The sequence below is a fragment of the Colossoma macropomum genome, unplaced genomic scaffold (assembly GCF_904425465.1).
Source record: "Colossoma macropomum unplaced genomic scaffold, Colossoma_macropomum, whole genome shotgun sequence".
Classification (NCBI taxonomy): Eukaryota; Metazoa; Chordata; class Actinopteri; order Characiformes; family Serrasalmidae; genus Colossoma; species Colossoma macropomum.
The window spans coordinates 38,940,177-38,965,255 of record NW_023494799.1 but is presented as its reverse complement, the minus strand read 5'-3'; the positions used below and the strand labels follow the sequence as shown (position 1 = coordinate 38,965,255).

General features: G+C 40.0%; 1 protein-coding gene across 1 annotated transcript in view; it reads right to left on the bottom strand.

Moving 5' to 3' along the window:
• Positions 1–25,079, bottom strand: part of plekha7b (pleckstrin homology domain containing, family A member 7b) — a 166,669-nt gene that overhangs the window by 13,430 nt on the left and 128,160 nt on the right. The window contains exons 10-17 of the mRNA XM_036587019.1: positions 21,096–21,524; positions 18,836–19,364; positions 14,625–14,708; positions 11,459–11,584; positions 9,258–9,311; positions 4,632–4,700; positions 3,445–3,525; positions 3,162–3,311 (exon numbers count right to left, since the gene is read on the bottom strand). Of these exons, the coding sequence (XP_036442912.1) occupies positions 3,162–3,311; positions 3,445–3,525; positions 4,632–4,700; positions 9,258–9,311; positions 11,459–11,584; positions 14,625–14,708; positions 18,836–19,364; positions 21,096–21,524 (1,522 nt within the window). The remainder of the gene's footprint in view (positions 1–3,161; positions 3,312–3,444; positions 3,526–4,631; positions 4,701–9,257; positions 9,312–11,458; positions 11,585–14,624; positions 14,709–18,835; positions 19,365–21,095; positions 21,525–25,079) is intronic.

Here is a 25,079-nt window from a genome sequence, read left to right as displayed (position 1 = left end):
ATGGGGGAAACACCCTCCAGGGTGAAATGTGCCAAGGCTGTTAATTTCTCTCCTGTGCAAATGATGAGGCCAAATCTAATTTCAATTCATTTTAAAATTAGATTTGGCCTCATCATCTGGTCAGGAGAGAAACTGACCTCAAAAAGGTCTGAGGGAGCACATCCCTGGAGTGAGGTACTCCCACAGACCTTTTTGAGGTCAGTTGATCTAATGTTTTTGTTGCTGGATAATAGTGATATATACACATATGTATGTTAGTAATACTACACATTTTTTAAGTTGTACAATTTTTTATGTATACAGTCGTATGCAAAGGTTTGGGTGACCCCGGTCAAATCACATGCTTTGTTGATTTTCTAAGTGAGAATACAGACACAACCTCTACCGAGAGCACTGCTGCACATTTTAATACACAACTGCTGTTTATTTGCTGAATTTAACACATTTGTGCAAAAGTAATGGTACATCAATATTTTATGTTTATTTTTTTCCAATATGTTAAATTCAACAAACAAACAGAAACTGTGCCCTAAAATTAGCAGAAAAATACCACATCCCCCGATTTTCCAAACTTTCTGCCTAATTTAATCACTGAGATGTTAACAAAATCATTCAGAGTGGTTTGATGTGAAATGGTACATTATAAAGAAACTGTGCAAACTCCAGTGAACCTACATGTCTTTTTAGTTTTTACATGCAATGAGGATGAGGGTAAAATAGTAAATCTGAAAAAAAAAGTTTTATTTGGGTTCTGTTTTGCTGTACAACACCTTGCATTTACTTCTCTGATATGAATGATGTAAAAATTACATTTTAGCCCAAACGCTTATGTCAAAACAGGCATCAAGCAATATATTTGTACCATTTCATGCAGTAGCTTTCTATGTGGGAGCTTTAAGAGGCATTAAACTTTCCAGATGTCTGGTTCCTATCACCACCACTGGGAACAATTCTGACTGGGTTTCTTTAGAACTGAGCACCAAACCACTCTGAATGCCTTCGTTTCAGCACTGAATTAAGCAGAAATACAAAGTCAGAGGACTTTTTAAACATATTTCCACACAGAAAATCAACAAAACATGATTTAAATGAGGATATTAAAACTTGCACATGTGACAATGAATGGGGGGGGGGTGGAGAGAAATGTCTTCTGTTGTCCTCCAAAGAGGAAATCTGTTTTCACAGTTTGTGTTTGTAGTTGGACCCTAAACTAGTTTGTTCACTCAAGTTCACTAATCGTTCCCTTTACTATCAATTGATATTTCTTGGTTATAATGTTATTCTGAAACAAAAATCAGATGCCATTTGATACAAGATTCCCAACGGAGGCTTCTTTGAGTGGGTAGTGGTTTGAGATGCCCCTTCACAGGAATTAACAGGATGGCTGCAGCTCCGATTTCCCCAAACAGTGTACTAGTTTATGCTTCATCATCTTGTACTTGTTCATGTTAGGGGTGAGAGGTATGCTGGTATAAAAGTGACTCTGTGTTGTGATATGGGTTTTGTCATACTGTGGATTAGGGGTGCGGAAAAAAATTGATTCTTAGATGCATCGCGATGCGGACGCAAACGATTCTGAATCGATTCACAAACGTCAAAAATCGATTTCCTACATATTTATAATGTAATGTTGACGGAACGCAAAAGGTGGAACTTGGAAGTGCGGAAGTTGCCAGCTGTAGCTGCTTTCCACCAGAAAACTTTTCTTCAGAAGTAGATCAGTTTCTCATAAAATGCCTCTCAGCGTTCGACTGTTTTCCGAGGCTGAAGTCGCTTCTTCTTTTCCAGCTTCTTGTTCGAATTTTCCCGTTCCACTTTAAATTCTGCCTGAGGCACCAAATGTAAATGCGGCACCATTTAAGGTGGAACGGGAAAATTCAAAAGAGAAGCGACTTCATCTTCGCAACTATTTAGTGTTTGACAGTCTCTACTTGCAGATTTAACTTGCCAGTTATCAACTGCGCTGCTTATGAATGCGAATAACGCATCGTTGCTAGGTGACCTGCAGTTCTCAGTCGTTGCGAAACAGGGCTTTCGTGCTATGCTGCACACGCTCCGTCTCGAAGATGTTTTACTGACACAGCGACCCACTTCAGTTATAAAATAACTGAAGAAAACGGGCAGGACGGCTGTAACGCGCTGCGTGGACGTTCATTGCCACTGGATCTTATTTCACCGTAACTGTGCAATTTATCGCTGATGAGTGGCAGCAGCGTCTCATGTGCTCTAAACAAAAGCAGTGAATGAGAGTCTTCTAGTTCATTTGCCACATCACTTGCATTTGACTTATTAAAAAAGATATTGGAAGTAAATTCATTATGGATCATTACAAATACTTTGCTTTAAAAGTACCAAGTCCTCAGACAGTAGGAAAATAGAAATCCTGTATAGAAAAAAAGATGCATCGAGATGCATCGATAATCGTTTTATAGTCGCATCGCAGTCTCTGAATCGTAATCGAATCGAATCGTGAGGTGCCTAAAGATTCCCACCCCTACTGTGGATACTGTAATAACATCTAAAAACAGTGAACCACAAACAGCCTCGTCCCCAAGACAAACTAAACGTGAACATCTGAACACGATCAGCTCTCATAAACTCAAAAAAGAGCATTTAGACCAGAATGTAAATCCACGTAGCCTTTTATGCCGGCCACATGCAGCAAGCAACACAGCCGCGGGTGCACACACAAAGCAAATCCATTTTTGCTGCTTATGTGGTCTGTAGTTTTTAGAAAAATGGACTAAGCAAATAGTACTTTTAAAACTGAAGAAGCTATAAGAGCGCAAGAACAGACACAATAAAGACAACTTTATTCCAAAACACAAAGATTTTTTGTTTCAAACTGTCTTGATGGGTTTGATTTTAAAGAATAAAACTTGTATCACTTATATTTCAAAGTGCCTAGAAAAACTGATATAATAAATATTATTGTAGTAATTAGTATTATTATTAAAAATTATAAATGACCACCACCAATAACAACATTACTTTTTTCAATATTATTATAAGTAGTCGTATTTTGGATATAGTGATATTATTAATGTCAGAACAGTGGAAAATACCATGATTTATGTTTGTGCACATTTTGAACATCTCTAGTTTAAATATTTGAATATGATTTAACTTCTCAGTAAACGAAAATGCTTTGTGTATCTCACTGTGGACACTTGTGAAATGTCGGCACGGATGTGAACCACGTCCTCCTGCAGGAGCCTCTGCTGGTAGGCGATCTTCTCCGCGTGAGACGGCTGATCGCGGTACTGCTCCATCTGCTGATGCGACACGTCAAGAACTGACTCCAGCTTGTCCTACAGGCCGAGACCCAGCGACACAGAGAAAAAGAGAGGGGGAAAGAGAGAGTCAGCAGCGAATGAGGCACGTTAATTACTCCAGTAAATTTAATGGAATCACTGTGCTTGTATGGAGTGTGAAGAGCCAGACCTTGTCTTCTTTGAGCATGCGTATCCTGGCCTCCAGCTCCTGAAGGATTTTGTCTTGTTCACATAATCTACTCAGTTTCACCTACGAAGAATTGAGAGAATGATATGAAACATGACAGCACGAAGTGTCAGAGAGAGGCACAAACCAGTTCAAAACCCTCCAATCAGAAGAACAGCAGAGCCTGTTGTGTTGGTTTTTCTGCACATTGTCATTACCATAAAGCCCAAAGCTCCTCATGACAATTCTGGTGGCATTATTTTACAGAAACAAACAGACTCTCTTTCAGCTCTCTGTGAAAAATGGGTTATATTGCGCACACACACACACACACACACACACACACACACACACACACACACACACACGCACACACACGCACAGACACACACAAAGCTTGCAGAAATGCCTCATTTACAGGCTTCTTCTCACTGTGTGAGAGAGTGTTTATTCTCTGCACTATTTATCATGCCGTCCGATTAATAATTAAGCTGTTTTTATTTTACTGCACTATATTGTTGTTTTAACAGCATTAAAAATTCATCACTCCGATAAATTCGCCAGCAAAGTTCTTATAAATTGTTAAACTGGAACAATGTTAATGATGAAAAGTCAAGACTTTCAGCTTATTTACCTCCAATCATATGAAAAGGGGTTGAGAGAGGAGAGAGAAAAAGAAAGATAGAACGAGACAGAGGCACAGTGAGGGAGAGAGAGAGAGAGAGAGGGGGAGAGAGAGAGAGAGAGAGAGCGAGGGAGAGAAAGAGATACAGAGAGAGAGAGAGAGGGAGATGGAATACAAAAATCAAACTGAAAAATTTACGAGCTTAAAATATAAAAATCCCACAGCATGTATTTTTCTCTTTAAACTGTGAGCCGTAAATAAAAGGCCTGATCTATAGTTTGAGTCGCGGGCCGGGCGCCGGTGCTACTGCGCTGTCCCAGCGGTGCGGATCACTGCCTGTTTGTCTCCCTCACATGCCTGTGTTTACCCGAACAAACTGCCGAGTCCAAACTTGGTCACGCTTTAGCCGGTAATGGCTTTTGTGCAAAGCAAGCAGAGCGAGCGGGATCGCAGCAGGGGAGAGAGTGGGCATTAGTTTAAGTTGTGACATGGTAAAGGGGAGGAGAGAGAGAGAGGAGGAGAGAACAGGAGAAAAGAGGAGGGTGGATGAAAGGGCACAACTTACGTCAACGTCGCTTTCGGCTATTTTGACCGGCCGCGGAGGTCTGTCTTTCAGAACGTCGCGTCCAGTCACCTGTTACATGGCACACGTACAGAAAAGAGTTAAAAAAAAGACAGAAATTCAACGACGTGATTAGGGCTGTCACTACTGATGATGAGTAATCAAGTAATTTACCAGTTCTTTTCACAATAAATCAAATAATCAGAGTTAAAAGGTGAAACAATAACAATGGATTTATTAAACGCAATAACAACAAATCATACTGAGCTTTTCAAAAATACCAAATTATCAATATATTTAACTGGAAAAACATAAATTAGAAAACTTTATAAAACAAAAGCTAAATATGAAATATATATGCTAAAATTTCTTTATGTTCAATAGCATATTATACTTTATATATATATATATATATATATATATATATATATATATATATATATATACAGTACTGTATAAAGAGTATGTATGTCAGAAAGGCTTCATTTATTTAATGTCTAGTCAAAATGGCCATTAATTAAGTTTTTGTCAAGGGAGAAAATGTTGCCATATTTTCTGCTTGATCATAATCCAAGTAATCCCAAACACATTCAGTGGTGTTGAGGTCTGGGCTCTGGGGTGGTCAGTCCATTGTCCAGCTTCTTTGTTTGATGTGTCCGTCTCCTTTTCTCAGTGAGGTTCTTCTTGACAGCTACACGTCCTTTCAGACCCACAGCGCTGAGTCGTCTTCTCACAGTGGAAGGATGGACAGAAACACCTGTGGATGTTTTCAGATCTGAAGCAGCTTGATTTTCTCCTCTCTCTCAGAGATGAAAGCTTTAAGTGCTGTTTATTTGATGGGGGCAGTTCCGGTGGTCTACCAGTTTTTGGAGAGTCCTGTTTTTCCATTTTTTTTCTTTTGCATTTTCCCTTCATTATGCAAGTGTAATCTCCTCAGAAATATCTCCTGAAAATGAATCTTGTAAATAATAGCCATTTTGATTGGAAATTGAATAAATGAAGGCTGGTCTCTGGCTTTTGTATAAATTATATTTAACATAAATGACAACTGATTCTTTGTGTAAGGGACACCATTAGGGAGAATTTTTAAATATGCATTATCGTCATACAAAACTAATCACTACATTCATCAAACGGGTAAATTTTAAATAAAATATTTTTTTAAATTGAGAAACTAGGACCGATTAAGCAATCATGACAGCCCTAACACCACCACGGTTCCCAGCCCTAGTGCTGAAGCACTCCTGCCCTGCATATTTAGTGTTTTTCCTGCTCAAACACATCTGATCCAGCTTAACAGCTGATTAACAAGCCCTTCATCAATAGGTGTATTAAAACAGAGAAAACACTAGGACAGGAGATCTGACCATGACTGGAAACCACTTCATTACTCCAGTGAACAGCAGTCAGAAACAAGTGACCCATGTTTTTAAAACACTCAGACTGCACAGCCCACCGACAACAAGCCTGCTGAAATTATAGTAATACAAGAACTTCATACACACAAAGCACAGGACATAAAAACCATACAAGCCAGTTAAAAACTGTTGTGGAGGCTCTGTGAGACGAAGCTTGCTCTTTGTAGAAAGAGGACCTGAGCACTCGGAGAAAGCTACAGTGATCCACCCACAGACTAACTCTTTCCCTGGCAAAGTATCAATACTTTTCATGAACGGTGCACTCATCATAAACCATGCGGGAGACCCCCCAGAAATACTCCAATCAAAATAAACACTAACATGGAGTGTTAAAAGGGAGGTTCAACAAAGGACTTTCTTAATAAATATTTGTCTACTAGTTATATTGCTGGTATAACTCACCCACTTACTGTGCCATGTAAGCTCACAAATGACTTTTAAAATCAGTTCAGTGAAAATATTAGGAGTGGGAATCATTAGAGGCCCCAGAATATGACATTATCACAATACCTGAGCTACAATACGTTTCTATAAAGACTTGATTCAAGTAAGTTTTGCGATAAGACCTTATTACAACATACTGTGACACGTATTGTGATACTGTGATATTACTTTTTGATGGTAATTTGTGCTTCAAAAGGAAGTTTAGGTCATATAGATTTTCTTATTAACTTGAGATGATTTATTACTTTTATTTGCACTTCGCAAACACTTTGTTTTGTTCTTATCTGGTGTGACTATAATGGTAGGTGGATATAGCATCAGGATAACAAAGGTTTGATATTCTTGTAATATTGGGTTTAATAATAATAATGAAATAATAAAATATAGTAAAAATGAGAAAGCAGTGATACTAGTAGTGGGTGGTATACATATATATATATAATATGTATATAAATATATATCGCTATTGCCGGAAGAAAACCTTGTATCTCCAAAATGGTAACTTTACAGGATAAAGAAAAAACTTCTTTACTTTTAATGTAAGTCAATGGAACCAGACATTTTTCCAAGTAATTCTGGTTCGTTTCTTTTAGTCCATTCATCATGAAATTTACATACAATGTAAAGAGCAACAGGTTCTATCAAATTTTGTGAAAAACGGACAAAATGGAGATACAAGGTTTTCTTCCAACAACAGTGATGTATATATAATATCATTTTTTTAACAACCAAAGTAAACCTGGAACACTGAAGTTGGCTTTTTGTTCAAATGTACCGTTCCACCTTAAATGGTGCAGTAGTTCCATTCTGGCACCTGTACAGGTATTCAGAAAAAGAAACCAACTTCAGCTTCATCGGATTTCTCAAGTTATTTGTCTTATATGTGCATCCAAAATACTCAGCCTCTGACCGTCAGACACTGCTGGAATTTGGAAACTACTAGTTATTCAATCTATCAGTACCAGCTGGTTTTCGGCTTGTTGCACAGACGAGGCTGGGAGACCACAGTGCTGCTCAGCCGGGCCTCATTGGTCCCAAAAGACGGACAATTCCTTTGTGTCCCCTGCTTTGAAAGCAAAGTTAACTACTGCAATGGACAAGACAGAGGGAGGTGGTCGGGGGTCTGCCGCGTTTTCATTTGAAACATGACTCAAACATCCTTGACCAAGCAGGGCTGACGTTAGCGTAGTTTACGTTGTTTGTACGTCACGTTATTTGTACTCATTCGTGTACACCACCCACTACTTATTGATACGTCATGTATCCACACTATATTTTTGGCAAAATGTTTTGTGTCCCACCCCTAATACGGTAGCATTTATAATTGTAATGATAATAATAATAATAATAATAAAAATGCACATCTTTTGCATTTTTACCAGCAATCATATACAGCAAGTATTTTCTGGTACTCAGAACAGTATTGATATTTTTCAGAGAGCACATTTCTCTCTATATGACAATAAGCACAAGCTTATGACGTAAATGCACACCAGTTAAATACATGCACAAAAGCACGGTATCAGACAGCAACACGGGACATGACTGCCCATTACACACTTCACCACTATGGGCATGATATGAATGGTCCAGCAGGAATACAGCACAATCAGGAGGGTACAGAGCCATGGAGGAGTCACACTTTTTACACATTGTCCTTACATTCAGACTGGACCCACTTCCCTGAGTGGAGATTTGTAAGACACTGTGAACCAAACGGATGAGCGGCTCAATACGTTTCATCTGTACGAAACGAAGATAAAAGGCGCCATTAGGTCACGAGGATCAGAAGCTCTACTCCAGCTGACATGGCTTCAATGTATAGGCGCTTTGTCTTTGTGAGGTGTAGGTCAAATAATACACGCAAATAATTAAAAACCTGAGTATAAAAGTATTCTCCAAGAATTCGCACAAGTATTTGAAAGCATTCAACTAAGCAAAATATTTGGTAAAATATTGAGGTGCACTTTTATGACTGTGATGACAATAGAAGTCAGTGCACTTCTGTATGTGCCAAAAATGTAACTGTTTAAGGTCTGCAGGTGAAAAATCATTATTAATTGACATTTTTTGATTACAGAGTCTTTCCATTTTCATAGTCAATATGAAGTGGGACCAAATATGTCGGTGAACGTGGTGTGACGAGTTAGTAAAAATATAAGGGAAGAAAAAGGTTTTCGAAGCCAATTAAGAGAAAAGGCTTTAGAGGCATTTAAGGCCATTTCTAAGAGGAAAAAGAGGCAAATTCATCTGAAATGGCTTTTCATCATCTAACCGCTCTTCTGACCTTCAATTCCAGGCAGCAATGGAACAGAGCAGAGTGCCACAGCACAGAGAACATTACTGTCTCTTTAGCTCCAAAACATGTATAGGCCAACAATTCTATTTATATCTTAACACATCAGGGAGAAGAAGGCTGATCTGGAGGTCAGTACCAGCTTGTTCATGTGGCCACACATACGAGCATGAAAAATAAAGCCTTAGATCTTAGATCAGCACCTTTATTCCGGGTTATTAGGCATTGTAAACATGCATTTGTTGAGATGTGAAAGTTTTCACCGCATGCGTCCCTCGAATACTCTAACACAAGACATTAAAATCATCATGTTTCCAAAAAAAATCATTTATGCGGAAGTAAGAGAGCACAACAACTGTTACTGTGAATTAAGAAGAAAAAAAAAAGCTGAAGGATCAGAGGAGAAAGAGAGGAGGAAAAAGAAGAGGAGGAGAAATGAGGAAGATGAAGGCACATTAATAAGGAGCCCACCTTCAGGTCTAGATACTCCAAATCCTTCTTCAGTTGCAGGTAGGTGTCATCTGCCTTTAAGTGGGGAACGGAGAGACAGATCACATGACAAGAAGCAGCAAAACGTGTTTAGACTATTTAAATTACATTATCGAGCCAAAGATAACGCAGTTCAGCTATCCGTACTCGGCCCACCATCGCCTTCTTTCACAGCAGTTGTTGTGAGGTTAACCACGCTTTACAGAACGCTGGTAAAACCGAACAATAAACTGTGGAGATCTTTGTTTTGCTATGAAATGTTAAATTTCCAGTAGGGACGCACTAATATGGGACCTGCTGGCCGATGCTGATATGTACATATTTGCTGACGCTGATTTCAATGCTGATATGTAAACATTTATAAAATTTACAGAAATTGAGACTAGATCCACCTGAATTCACATAACAGAGAAACATAACATTTATGTTTTATTATGTTTCCATTGTAGTAAAAAGAATAAAATAGATATTTTAGCATATTTTAGATATTTTGCCTAAAACATTCTGGTGTACAATAACTATGTCATCAAATATTCTCTGAAATATTGGTTGAACTTAAACATTTGTCCGATGCTGATATCTGTTTATAAGAGAACATCTGTCCGCACTGATGTCACTGTGCATAGTTTCCAGTTAAAAATGTTACTCTATGGTCTCCAGGGTGGTACAACTGTCACTGGTCCTATGACTGCGTTCGATCCCTGTTGATGCCACATGCGTCTCACTCTCTCTGGGTGGGTACGACAGATCTGTTCCCCTATCACGCAGTATGATGCTAGCCAGTGTAACAGAATTGGCAGTTAGGGCTGAGCAGAAAAAAAGAGGAAATGGGGAGGAAAATAGGCAAAAAAGCAAAAAGAAAAAAAGCTTCCCTATGTTTTTGCAGTGAATTGAATTTAGGCAGGTAAGAAACAAAACAATTCGCCAAGCGAACAGACAATTCACTTGAACAGTAAAGGCTGCAAGAACGTGGGAAAAGTCTCGCTTTTGTGGCAGTGAATTTCGCTCTGCCTGACCCATCTAGGCAAACTTTAACTTCACAAATTTGCAACCCTGAGATGCACGAGCTATTAGAAAATAAGAGGGTGAGTTGAGAAATTTTCTTTCTGAAATAAATAATAAATAAATATATAAATAAAGCAACTGGTCCTAAATCAACATAACGTTGCTGTCACTCACAGTTGCAAAAAACCTGGTTAACTAGATAGCAGTAGATATTCAGCAAACTTCACGCTCCAGGGCTGCCCATACCCATCTGATTTTCGCTCCACCCTGGCAGAGAAAATAGCGAGGCAATAGTCCGGTGTGACCGGAGCCTAAGACAAATCTTACCTGCAGAACAATATCTCATTATATGAATGTTATTTTAGCCAATTTTTGGTAAAGCCCGTCCAAACTGGCAACGGCAGCTACAAAAGAAGGCATTTGTAGGGGAGCATAAACAGGTCCATTACAGATGATCAAGTCTAGGAACCTCCCTGGGTTATTACTGCGTTACTGTTCACAACTGCAGCCCAAAAACTACTCAATGAAAACAGCGTCTTCGGTAAGAAAAGGCATAAAAAACGCCTTTGTAGCTTCACTCTGTCTGCAGATTTGAGACTCTGTGTTTGCTGCGCCGCTGTTTCATAACAAGCATGAAACTGATTCGACTTTCAGTTTAGTGTAGAGATTTGACCTTAACTTTAAAAAGGGAAAAATATCTATTGAGGACTGTTTTTAAAGATTTAATATTTTACTTAAATGTGTACTTCTAGAACTGCAAACACTTCAAACAGCACAAAAAATGTATGACATTTAACTTTGTGAATGCAGGCAAGTTAACAAGCAACATGCTCCAAACGAACATTTGAAGGGGCAATTCAGAGGGTTCCAAAAAAAGAAGATGAAAAAGAATTAACAAATGTAAATAAATGAATAAATAAATAGCAAAATGCACTGAAAAAGAGGTTTCATAGCGCAACACAGGCGGGTACGTTTGAATTCTGCAGTCCAAGCTGTGACGAGTCCTCTCTACTGTCCATGCGCGCTGTAGCACCGAACTACCACGACCACGACACAACTACCCACAGAGCACAGCCATACAGATGAGGGCACAGAGCGGGACGGGGTCACGATGCAGTAAAGAGGGGCCTGAACTGGAAGGGGGGGGTTTAGGAAGGGGGTGGCTCTGACCCTCTGACCTGCAGGCTGGGGCCTGAGAGGCCGTTGTGCTGGTTCTGCAGGTGAGCGAACGCATCACTGCGCACGCTCGCCATCTTGGCCTGGTGTCTCCTGAGCTGGATGAGAAGCAGCGTCAGCTCCTCCGGCTGGTAGAGGGGCAGAGAGAGCACTTCAAGACGCGGCCACCGGGGCAGCAACGTCGGGTCAGAAGCACCGACCCACAACCTAAACTGCTGCGCTTTTATAACATGCAACAGACTTAGGCCATCAGAGAAAATTATACGTAAAGCAGTGGGGAGTCAGTGTTTAGTTGCTTGGAAAAAGACTAACATTAGAATAAATTCGAATGAACATTAATACAGCAGGTCGTGATTTTCTGTCCGTCAATGTGTTTGATTAACCAATTCCAAAACCTTTCCTTGAGGTAGCAGAGCGTTTGTACAGATGAATAAAATACATCAAAAATCTGCGTTTATGTAATACGTTTATGGCTCTAGTGCACTTTTCATAAAACAGTTACTGGAAGAAAACAAAGAGGAGGAAGAAGTGTGATGTATCAGTCAGTAAAGGCAAAGAGGTGACCTTTTTCGTTAGTCAGTGTGTTTCAGAGCCGCAGATACTGCATAACAGCCCATTCTGCTAAAAAGCCAACTTAAAGAAGCCGAAACTCTGTGCTCTGTGAAAGTACGTGGCAGTGTTTGAGGCTCTTCATCGCTGCGAAAGGGCCTTGAGCTTTTTTGCTGTTTTTTTCTATTTCTGCATAATAAATGGTTAAGATGTGAACAAAGTCATTCAGAGTGGTCTGATGTGAAACGCTCCATTCTACAGAAACTTGCTGACTGTTCAAAGGGTTCATGACAGTAAACATACATCTAAAGAGGTTCAATAACATAAATTGGTTATGATTGCACTGCCTGAGGCCTGAAACATGAAAACTTTTCTATTACAAACATTACATCAACAATACAAAACTCAAAAACACATGTAGGTTCACTGGTGGTTTTAGTATTACAACCCCATTTCCAAAAAAGTTGGGACGCTGTGCAAAATGTAAATAAAAACAAAATGCAATAATGTGCAAATCATTTAAACCCTATATTTAATTGGAAATAGTACAAAGGCAACATATCAAATGTTGAAAATGAGAAATTTTATTGTTTTTTGAAAAATATTTGCCCATTTTGAATTTGATGCCAACAACACATTCCCAAAAAGTTGGGACGGGGGCAACAAAAGGCTGGTAAAGTTGTGTAATGCTAAAAAACACCTGATGGTTAATTGGCAACAGGCCAGTAACATGAGGGGGTATAAAAAGAGAGGCTGAGTCTTTCAGAAGTAAAGATGAGGAGGGGTTCACCACTTTTCATCATCTACAGTACATAATATCATTAAAAGATTCAGAGAATCTGGAGAAATCTCTGTATGTAAGGGACAAGGCCAAAAACCAGTATTTGCAGGCCGTGATCTTTGGGCCCTCAGACAGCACTGCATTAAAAACAGACATGATTCTGTAGTGGAAATCACTGCATGGACTCAGAAACACTTCTGAAAACCACTGTCTGTGAAAACAGTTCATCACTGCATCCACAAATACAAGTTAAAACTCTAAAACACAAAGAAAAAAACAAATATAAACAGGATCCAGAAACGCTGCCACCTTCTCTGGGCCCGGGCTCATTTAAAATGGACTGAGGGGAAGTGGAAAAGTGTCCTGTGGTCTGACGAATCAACATTTGAAATTCTTTTTGGAAATCATGGACACTGTGTCCTCTGGGCTAAAGACCACTCAGCTTGTTTTCAGCGTACAGTTCAAAAGCCAGTATTCGTGATGGTATGGGGGGGCATTAGTGCACATGGCATGGGTGACGTGCACATCTGTGAAGACACCATTAATGCTGAACAATATATACATGCTTTGGTAGCATATGCTGCCATCCAGACGACGTCTTTTCAGGAAAGGCCTTGATTATTTCAGCAAGACAATGTCAAATCACATTTTGCATAAATTACAACAGCATTGCTCCATATTAAAAGAGTCCGGGCACTAAACTGCCTTGCCTGCAGTCCAGACCTGTCACCACTGAAAACATTTGGCACATTATAAAATGAAAAATATAACAAAGGAGACCTCGAACTGATGAACAGCTGAAATCCTGTATCAAACAAGAATGGAAAACATTTCACCTTCAAAACTACAGCAGTGTCTCCTCAGTTCCCAAACGCTTACAGAGTGTTGTATAAAGAAGAGGTGATGAAACACAGTGGTAAACAGGCCCCCGTCCCAACTTTTTGGGAATGTGTTGTTGGCATCAAATTCACAATGAGCATATATTTTCAAAACACAATAAAATTTCTCATCTTCAACATTTGATTTGTTGTCTTTGTACTACTTTTAATGAGATATAGGGTTTAAATGATTTGCATATCATTGCATTTTGTTTTTATTTACATTTTGCACAGCATCCCAACCTTTTGGAAATGGGGTTGTAAATAAGGTGGCTATATTTTTTTCAGACATTGTGACCGTAGCATCACTGATGTAAAGAACTCTGAGTCAGTTAAGTTTCTCTACAATGAATCATTCACATTGAATGACTTTGTTTACATCTCAACAATTTAATTCTGCAAGTCTGAAAAACTTCTCATTTAATATTATATAAATTCTCATTTAAACAATGAAAATACTGATATTTATGTTTTGATTTATCAGTTGTCCAAGTGCTGGATGTATTTGATTCATGTGAAAATGTAGAATTTCGACATTGATGTACTTAATTTTTCTGCATTGCTGCCATCCAGTACCTGGTTCAGGTAATCAGTACTTCATTAAGGTAAACCAGTCGTGCTAAATAATGGTTTTCTTCTAATGATCTCACAAGACATCAATAACTTCTCTGAAAGCAAGAAATTCTGGTTAATTTCTAATGTAATTTACTGTTAATGTTTATTTATATGTATTCTAGTTCCAAGCAAAACACACTTATGGGACTTTTCTTAGCGGGGCTAAGACTTTTGTGCTGTATTGTACCACTAAACTTACTGCCTATGAACGGCAGTGCTGGATTCACTTCACTAGGAGACCGAACTGATTAACAATCTCCAGTTTATATTTATTCCTTTCCTCAGCACTGAGCACATCTTAAAACTGTCTGAATCCTTCAATAAGCTCTCGTACTGAAGTCTTACCGTTTTTCCGTGTAAGCTTGGTGCGCTGACTGTGTGTGTGATGTAGCCCATGGTCGGCATAGATCTCCTCTCGATCTGGGCGGTCTATGAAGGCAGAGGCAGAAAGCAGGTTAAGACATCAAAATCACAGACATGGACTTCAATAATAATGAAACAGTCCTCCACAAAATCTAACACAGCTTTCTGGCTACGGGGGCTTTTGTGGTGTCATGTAAAAGTCAGACGTAAAGTTTAGCACCCACAACTTATGCACTGCATTCATGTTTTGCTACATTCATCTGAAATAAAAAAAAAAAAGGTGTGAGCTTCGTTTCGAATGCCACAGGGCTTTGAAGAGTTGACATTTTTGCTTAACACACAGAATCCCTCCACCAGGCCCATCACAGGACCCATAAACAACGAGAGATTTAATTAACTACACATAAATTATCTCCAACCTGCTTTCTTAAAATACGATTTGTTTGCTACCAGCAAGCAAAACAGTGCAGGCTGTGCTTTCCAGCATGATTCCCTGGGCTCTACTTTTTTGCTGTATAATAGGTTTTTTATTTAAAACAGGAGATCAGAAGAAAGAGAACACTGATGCTTGAGATAGGGCTGTTTATAGGGAGCCGGGGAGCCCTTGGCAAAATTTTACCACTTAAGAACGCGTGCTTTAACGATCCTCGGTGGAGGTCCGCGCTACAAAGATGCTCGCCTGCCAGAGGAACCCTATAAAACCTACTAGAGCTGCTAGAGCGGAAGCTAACAAAGTTCATCTACGGCTAAAATTATCCGTTCAAAAGGCCCCGCTGTTCTTTAAGGCTGACGTTGTTTGATGCTGCGGCCTGAAGACGACGTTGTCTTTGCCGTTCTGGTTTACAACGTCTTTGTGAGTAGCTCCACTGGGGACGCGTAATTAGTGAGTTCACACGCGGCTCGACTTCTGCTGAGCACAGAGTGAGAATGACAGTGTGTTTGCTTGTGGAGGGCTGGGAGGATGCTAGCAGGGCCGGCTCTGATGTGGAGGGTGTGGCAGAGTAGTCAAACTTGCTATCAGTCGCAGTAGGAAAGCAGGACTCCTCTCACACGCACACACACACACATAGGCACAGTCTTATACACAAAAACACACCCCTGCACCTGTGGGACGGGCTCTGGGCTGAAGACTGTGTGAATCCTGTGGGAACGTGTGTGTGAAATCCTTTTAAAAAAGTGCAGTACAGCGGGAAACCAGTTGGGGACCGCTTCTCAGGCACAGATTCCCACTAACACATGCAGTTTGGGTGCCTGACAACCATCTGAACAGAACAAAAAAAGGGATTCCTCACCGCAACCAATGTGCAGAGCTGTCTATGTATATTGTGTAAGTATAAACATAAAATACTTAAAGTAGAGCTGTCGAACTATTCAAATAATTTATCATCATTACTTGCAATTAAACATATTTCTACTCGCTCAATTTTTTTTTTATTATTCTTCTCTTTTTTATACAAGGGCAGGTTAGCCCACTCATTTACAGTGTGGCCCTGTAAAACACACAGGAAAGTACATTACAATAATACAGTAATATTGTACACAGAAATTATAACAAGTCAATAAAACAACTAGAGCAAACAGAATAAACAAAAACAAGCCAGAAGTTACAGATACACCTACAACTCTCACCTACAGAACTGTTTAAATGTATTCTAAACTGACTAAAAGGTAAGAGCACTTTTAACAGCGTTTAATAATTGCCTGGGGATTGAAGCTGATTGGCACAAACTGATTTGAATTTTTTGCCATTCTTCAGTTAAACAAGTCTTCAGCTGTCAAACCATACAAGGCTGTTGTTGTTGTATTTTGATCCTATTAAAACCTACATTTTCAATGCGAGGCAGTTCTTGACTACAGATAGACCAGTTTAGCACCTGCACTCTCTGATTACGCAGCCATGCTGTTCGAATGTCGCTTGGTGTTGTCATGTTGAAATAAGCGCGGATGTTCCTGAATAAATGGGAGCATATGTTGCTCTAAAATGTGTTCAGAGTTAATGGTGCTTTTACAGATGTGCATGTTATCCACTAATATCCTACTTACGATGACAGACTCTGGCGTTTGAACTTTATGCTGGTAACAATTTAGATGGTCCTTTTCTTCTTTGGCCCAGAGAGCATGACATCCATTATTTTCATAAACAATCTGAAAGGTTGACTCATCAGACCACAATAGACGTTTCCAATATGCAGTCCATTTCAGATGAGCTTGAGCCCAGAGAAGTCAGCAGTGTTTCTGGATGTTGGACTTCCGCTGTGTATAGTACAGTGTTAACTTAGATTTGTGGAAGCAGAGTTGGACCGTGTTTACTGACGTTTTTCATATTCTCAAGCACACAATGATATCCATCACAGAAACACGCCTGTTTTTAATGCAGTGCCATTTAGGTGCTTAAGAATTCTGGACATTTAGTTGTGGTTTATGCACAAGATGCCCCCAGATTTCCTGAATCTTTTGATGATATGTATGGTAGAAGGCGAAATACTTAAAGTCCTTATAATCACTTGCTGAGCAATGTTATATTTAAACTGCTGGACTTTTTGCTGAGGCTTTTTTTGCGAGCCTCAACCAACCCTACTCGAGGGACTAGACCTTTCCTGCATGCTCCTTTATGTCCAAGTATGATTGCATCACCTGTTTAAGATATTTATTGAACATTTCACAATGTTTTTAGTCTTAAATTGTGCCAACTTTTTTGGAACGTTTTGTAAGCATCCATTTATTTACTTATTTTCTTATATATTATTTAAGGCAGCACATAAATGATGTACAAAGTAATGCATAATGATCTGCCTATTTTTTCCTTTAAATGTTTAGATAATTTACATCCAAATGTGTCATGAAGTGCTGTTTTAGGGAGAGAGTTTCCACATACAACTGACACATCAACCTGCTGATGCTCAGTCGGCTCTCTCATTCTGGATAAACTTTATGCAAATGAGCTCAGCAGCAACCAATTAGATTGCAGTATTTTGCAGTAATCGATCAAGCTTATAGCTGAGATTAAATCCTCAAATGTGCAGCGAGCAGAATTAAAAATACAAACTCCATCCTAAAACAATTTACTCAGATCATTATTTGTTATTATTATTATATGTTTTTTTAGAAGTTGCCATTATACAATGCTGAAATCTGGGCATGCTGCAGCCCACCCAGCAGCCCCACTTCTAGCAGCCCTGCCCACCAGCACCTCCTAAAAAGTGTTCATAGGGCTATTAATGATCTATTCATGTTTTATATCATGTTTTATAACACAAAAATGTAATTAGGCTACCAGTTTATAAATCATTCCCACTCTCCGTAAAACATGTACAGGTATCTGAGTCGTCTTACGCATTCACTGAAAACACACGGTAGACTAAAGGTTTAGAATTGGCTCTGTTCTCAATCAAAACAATAACTGACATCTATAACACTGTCAGTCACTAAAATTGGAAAAACATTAACATTACAGTAACTCCAACTAGACATCAACACAAAACATTGTGATTTTATGCTGACAGTGTTTTTCAAACATCTTCTGAAGGCATCCCAGTGTTTACAGTTACCATCTAATACCTAGTTTGGCTAATTAACTTCAGTAAATGTGCTGCAGTGAGGAACACTGAGAGGAAGAGGAACCAAACCTGAGAGCCTAGCTTTGTGCTGTTGTGCATTAAGTCAGTGTTGTTTAATTGTGCAGTATGCTGTCTTTGTCTTGGTCACTTTTTCACAAGATATCAACTTTTTTAAAACAAATCTCAGCTGGATTTTACTGCGCTGATGTTAATTTGTATTTATTCGATTTTTGTACATAGCACAAGTCATAAACATACTTACTGGCCAGATAAAGAGCTTTGAACAGTTTTCCTGGCTCGCCAAAGACTTTTACGAAGTGCTGTGCGATTGCGCTAGCATGTGAAATAGTGCTGTAAAAATGCATTGATGCATTGTTGTGGAGATTCAGCTGCATCGATACTGGAATGTTAGACTGCAATGTATTATAAGAATATTCAATAAAGTATGTGCTCATTTTTTAGCCGACATAAAATTCTGGGGATACTTTTAAACACCAAAATAAAAATGCTTACTGCTCATATTTCATATATTCATATTGATTCTTATCAAAATCTGGTCAAATCTGAGATTTCATTTTGCTCTGAATGATTTCTGACCAAATCGTAACTGAATCCCAGATTTGTGTGAAACCTCACCTTTGAAACGACCCGTCTCGGAGAGCCAGGGCCAGGTGCGTCCACCACAGACGAAATCTCGTCCAGTGGGCGAACAGTCACCCGGTCGGCCGGGGTGTGTGGACGGCGGGGTGAGAGTAGCTTGGAAGGGTGTCCTGGTGGGGGAATGTCGCAGGGGGACGGGGGCACAGATATAGAGCGGGGGACCTCCAGGGTGACCCTGAAGGCAGCCGCTGTGTCCAAGTAATCTGGCCCGGTGAAGACGGGTGCTGTGGGACTACCATGGCGGAACTGCTGCCTCTGCTGCCACTCATACAGCTGCCACACCATGCCCTCCTTGGTGGCCATCCGCTCGTCCGTGGACATGCGGAAGTGGCTCAGGCGGTCGTGGGCATATTTGTAGTCGCTGGGCAGGTTGCGGGTCACCGGGGGTGAGCCGCCTGATGGACGCCGGGCTGTCTTTGGCAATGACTGGTAGGCCTCTATCACACCCAGCTTAGGCTGCAGAGGAGGCGTCCGCCTGGGGAGAGTGTACTCTGAGGAAGGGTGGCTGGAATCACACAGAAGAACAGAACCAGAAATAATTCACATTCAAACGACAGGAAAATAAATACAAGAGGGAAGAAAAAAACAGTACTGTGCAAAAACCAGAGATCACCTTTATTTATTTAATTTCCAGGCAAAACGGCTGTTAAGTACAAATTATTCATTTTTCACTGTCAGGAAAAAAGAAAACATATTTAACAGAAAATGTCACAGAAGTCTCAACACCTAAATATAATATCAGTTTCAGTATTAGGGTGTCTACCCTTTTCCCTTATTATGGCCTACTTTCTTTTCGGGACACCTGCTTTCAGTTTCAAAGACATTTGGGGAGTTCAGTCTTATAACTTGGTTGCATTTTCTGCTTCTCAGGATCCGATTAATCCCAATTAAAAATTCACACTCATCGTTCCATAAAACCTTACTCTGCATCTCAAGTGTCCAAATTTGCTCTTCTCTGTAGCAGCTTCACATCCTTTCAGACCCATAGCGCTGCTGTGTCTGTGGGCGCTATGTGGTCAGAATGGACCGAAACACCTGTGGATTTTTTCAGATCTGAAGCATGAGTGGAGCTTTTTCTCCAGTTTCAGATAAAAGCTTTTTTTAACTGTTTATCTGATGATGGTCTATTAGGTCTTGCATGGTTGTTAGGAATCCTGTTTTGTCTAAGATTTTGTTTTAGTCCTTAATTTTAAGTTTTGGAGACTCCTGTTTCCTTTGATGTTCACCCTCCTTACGGAAGAGGATTACCTCATATCTAAACCCACAGAGAGGTGTCCTGAAAAATGAATAACTTGTACATAATGGCCATTTTGACTGGAAATTAAATAAATGAAGGGCGTTTTCTGACCATGATTAATTTATATTAAATAAACATTTTCTGCATTAATTATAATAAAAAATAATAATAAAAAATGGGCAAAAGTCTCACACTGTGTGCACTGTCCCTTACATGAATACTACAGGTTGCTAATGAACCGGGACTTTATTCCATCCCACTTGACAACAAAAGAAAATGCCAGAAGAGTTTAAATGTAAAATAAATACAAAATTAAATTTCATTAGTTTGCTACTGTTAATAAAATGGTTTACACTATCGTGGCAGTTTGTATATGAATGTACAGTAAATAGGTCTGAGGTATGAGGTATGAACAGTAGGTGAAATGTTCATCTGCTCTGAGAGTGAACAGAAAAAGAAAATAAGGCTAGAGTGCAGTGAGTGCAGTGTGCAGTGTCTGTCTATGAGAAGCAGACATATTACATTCAGCATCAGCAGAGGGGGTTGTTTCACAAGAGCGCTCCCACTCTTAAACGAGGCCCAGTGCAAAGACAATCTCACTGGAGAGCTGATACTGCAAAACTTTCTAGGCAATTTTAAACGGAGACAATATATCTAATTCATAATTACGAAGTGGTTGTAAAAATATCATAAAATTATTCGACTTATTTCTAGACATGCAGACATATTTAAAGTGACCTTATGAATTAGCTTAGTGGTGGATACATTTAAATCATTCAAACATTTCAAGCTAAATTTACTTAATAGCTTCACTTAAAATAAGAAGGAATGTCTTTCAATAGATTGAATCATTTTATAAAATTCTCATAATCTCATAATGAGAAATATTATCTATATCGTGTACATTTCAGATGCTTTCACTTGCCATCATATATTTTTTTGTGCTGTATAGAAACATTTGTACAATGCTGTCTTTTACAGCGCATGAAAGCCACTGACCTTTTAGGATCTCCTTTCTGGGCTTTGACCCAGTGCTCCACCTGAGCCAGCGCTGTCTTCCTCTGCACCTGTTTCTCAGTGTCTGTGCGGGGCACCAGGCCCCTCTTATACACCACATTGCCGTTCTGGTCGGGATGCAGGCCGTTCCTCTGTGTGGGCAGGGCGGACGAGGCTCGAGACGGGGCTCCGGAATCCGGAGAAAGGCCGTCCACTTCCGCATCTGGGAAGGAGGCTTTGACTTGGGCCTCTGAGCCATCTTTACTGTAACCATGACGTACCTCCACCTCCCTCTCCTGCCTGACCGCCTCACCGTCTGCCACCTCAACCCACACTGCCTGATGGAGGCCCTCAGCCTGGGAGGAGCTTTTGCTGCTGCCGCCGAAGTGATTTGTTTGGGGAACCGCCTGTTGCTCAGCTTTCGGAGCTTCTCTGTGGGGAGAGGAAGAAAGTTTTATCTTTCAAAGGAGCCCCTATGCTACATTTCATGTTTTCCACTGAGATGTACTTACAGCATTTGTGTGGTTTTATGTACCAAAAACAGTCATAATTTGTCTTCACATGAGCATCTTCCAACCTCTCTTTATCCATAAGACAGGCTGTTTTTTGTTACCGTACCTTTAAACCCCTATTTGAGCTGGAGGAAGTCCAGTAATGTAGCCTGTAAGAGATTCGACTGGCCGAGTCGTGTGTGATAAAGTATCTATGTAATTTCATTGAAGGACCTCAGATAGCCCAAATCAAAACTTTATCACCTGATGTTCATGATAGCAACAACATAAAAACAAACAACAATGAAGAATTTCCAGTTAATACCAGATAAAGTAGCATTAGACTAGTAAAAAGGGCTCATTTAATATCATGTAATTTAATAAAGAAACCAAGAGCTTCATTTTTAGGGTTAGCCTCGCCTCCCGGTCACCAAAAAAGAGGTGCCAAAGTCTATAAGAGGATGTGTTATTACATTCCTGTGAGGTTGATTTGAGCAGCACAACTATTACTGTAGGACAGAGGTCTTTAATTAAAATTCAATAAGATCCAGTTAAATAAAATTTCCTCAAGTAAAGGTCCAGAACATCATACTGTCTACCTTGCATTATGATTCAGTGCCATATACTGTTTACTGAAGTAGCCTAGTAGGTATATCAAACATCTTATACAGTCAACAACTGAATATCAAATCAAATAAAGTACAGTTCAGTCATATTTCAACAACATTTATTGTCAGTTTTCTCTTTTAGAGCACGGCATGTAAAATAATCTGGCTCACTTTCTTCTCTGACTGCTGTGTCTCGCCTCTTCCCTCCCCTGTGTGTGCGTCACTCACTGGAGTCTCAGTGCTCATCATAATGCACAGATCTGATTGGCTGAGTAGCGTCACGTGTGATTTTTACAATGCATGCGATTGGTCTGTGAGTCTCCCGGGCTGCTAAAGTGGTACCGTAAAGGCTAGAAAAGTTACAACAATTAAAACAGGACCACCCCATCAAAATTAAAGAATTCATAGTTTATCAGTTATAGGTCCCGGTCCGCATAGGACAGCGTCTGGGTCCGGACTCGGACCACGGTCCGCCTATTAGTGACCTCTACTGTAGGAGCTCTGAGTCTGACGAATTACAGAAGGTACTTCACTCTATATTCATTACATAGCAGACTTGTAAAAACTACAGACATGAAAGATTCATATCATATTAAAATCTCAGACCTCATCATTAATTACTCAAATCACAGCACCTATTCCATCTTGAGGGATTAAGACTGATACACGTAAAACAGGCTCTGTTCTGATTGTGCTTACATACCACATCAAACTCTCTCCTTTCACAAAAGCAAGGGAAAATTCAGTTTCCGTGACATGCACCCTTCACCTCACAGGCCCTTTCACCTAAATCTTAAGGGTTTGTATGTGGGACCTACAGAACTGACATTTCAGTTGCATAGTAGTTACTCAATAACTCATAGTAGTCACTTAACGATCATTTTAAGACTAATTACTGAATACGTCTCGTGTTGAAGGCGTTAAGGACAAACACTCCAACAAGTATAATCCCTCTCAGCGAGGCTGAATTCCTTCCATTAGCTCTGGCAGTTCTTTAAGACACTGAAGCAAGGACTTCATGCTTCTGACTGGCGAAGCCTACGAATGTGCCCTGCGATATTTCTCTTAATCAATCACAGTCTCAAAATGGCTCGCATTCTTCATGTGGCAATCCACTCCTGTCTGATTAGACCGAGAATTTCTCCTCATTGAGCACCAAGAGCCATCAAGCCCCCGTCTAACAAGTGGCTGCACACTGTTCAATTAACCTGAAGCATTTCCCTCCAAAATCACAATTTCTCACTCGAGTAACAGCAAGGGCGCAATAAAAACGGTACATCTCATTAACGCGTTTGTCATTACAGCAAACGCAGCCAGCTGGAATATCCTCACTAATGCAACACCCACATCTTCCCCACTCGTACCAGGCAAGAGCTGTTGAGAGGAGCTCTTTCGGCTTTAAGCGGTGAAATCTGCTCATGTGAATCAACCTGACAGCCGTTTCATCTTTACAACAAATAGAAGGAAGGAGCACTCTGTCTGTGCTCTGAGGTAATAGCTCATGTAATGGGACAGATCATTCTTTTAGTTCACTGTGTAATTTATCAATCTGTCTTTTATGAGATATTATTCATCAGAGGTCTGTTTCTTCAAAGATACTCAGCTTGACAATAGCTCATAATCATGTGTATCTTTTCCCACCAGGTTTCCACTTGTAATTTGCCTTTTACAGACAATTATTTGCTAACTAACAAATCAGAAATAATAAGCAGAATAAGGAAATTTCTAATATAGAGCAAACTACCTCTACATTCAGCAATATAGTGTGGAGTATTTGTGTATTAGTCACAGCTAGCAATGATTACATAATCGCTATAGTATGTTTGACAGCTCACCGACAATAGTGAGCTCTTGCTTTTTGTCACCGTGTGATATTTCACACCATTAAGCACTGCATTTCAGCCATCGTATCTCATTACATTGCTTTTCCCTTACTCTCTATGGGTCACTCTGTACCTGCAGTAAACAGCACTGTCCACTAGATGGCACTGCTGGATCACTATGAAGCCCCTGGGTCTGGAAAAAGTTCTGGCTACCGGGCAACATTTCACACTACCTGCTATATTACCCACAAACACCAGCCTGGGACGCATCCCAAAATTCTGCCGCCGCACACTGCCAACAGCCCACATGCATAAGTGAAAACATTTCTAACGTTGAATAAACACCACAGCTCAACCCAACAGGCAGCCATAAACAGCATGTGTCATAAACCACCTCTTCCCCCTTTACGTCCTTTTAAAAACAACTATCTATCACCGCCAGTCTCTGAGTGATTTAGGGGGTTTGTGGAACAAGAGCGCTCTAGATGAACCGTGCCTGGTGTTTGTGGCCTGAAAGAGTCAGCACTGGGTCATCTGGCTGATAAAATTGGCTGATACTCAGGAAATTTCCACCAGTAAATCAAGGATAATGTCTCTTTAAATGTTATATAAGAAAACCAACCAAGAACAGAACATTTTGTCAGGTAAATTGTGCTAATAACTCACCACTTTAATCAGGGGCCTCATCTGAACATCACATGAAGATACTGAAGCTGCACGTCCCATTAAGACAGCATCTACTTGTGATTTGAGTTTGTTGAGTAGAACAAAGTACTTTAAATTTGCTTTTGTTTGAGAGTTCATGTTATTTACCTGTTTAAAGTTTTATGGTTAACGTACAAGATGATTATACAGGGAGATTCACTTGAAAGAGGCCCCGAATATTCTGTAATAACTCTCTCTAGGACGAAGCAATCTGAACCAGACAACATGCAATGAGCTCCTCAGTGTATGGAGCTTGGTAGGCGCCGGACAGCCATCACGACATTTAACCTCCATTTGCAACTTCCAGGTGCAAACCCCCCTACCCCTTTCATGTGTCTGGCAGAAAACAGAGATCACTTC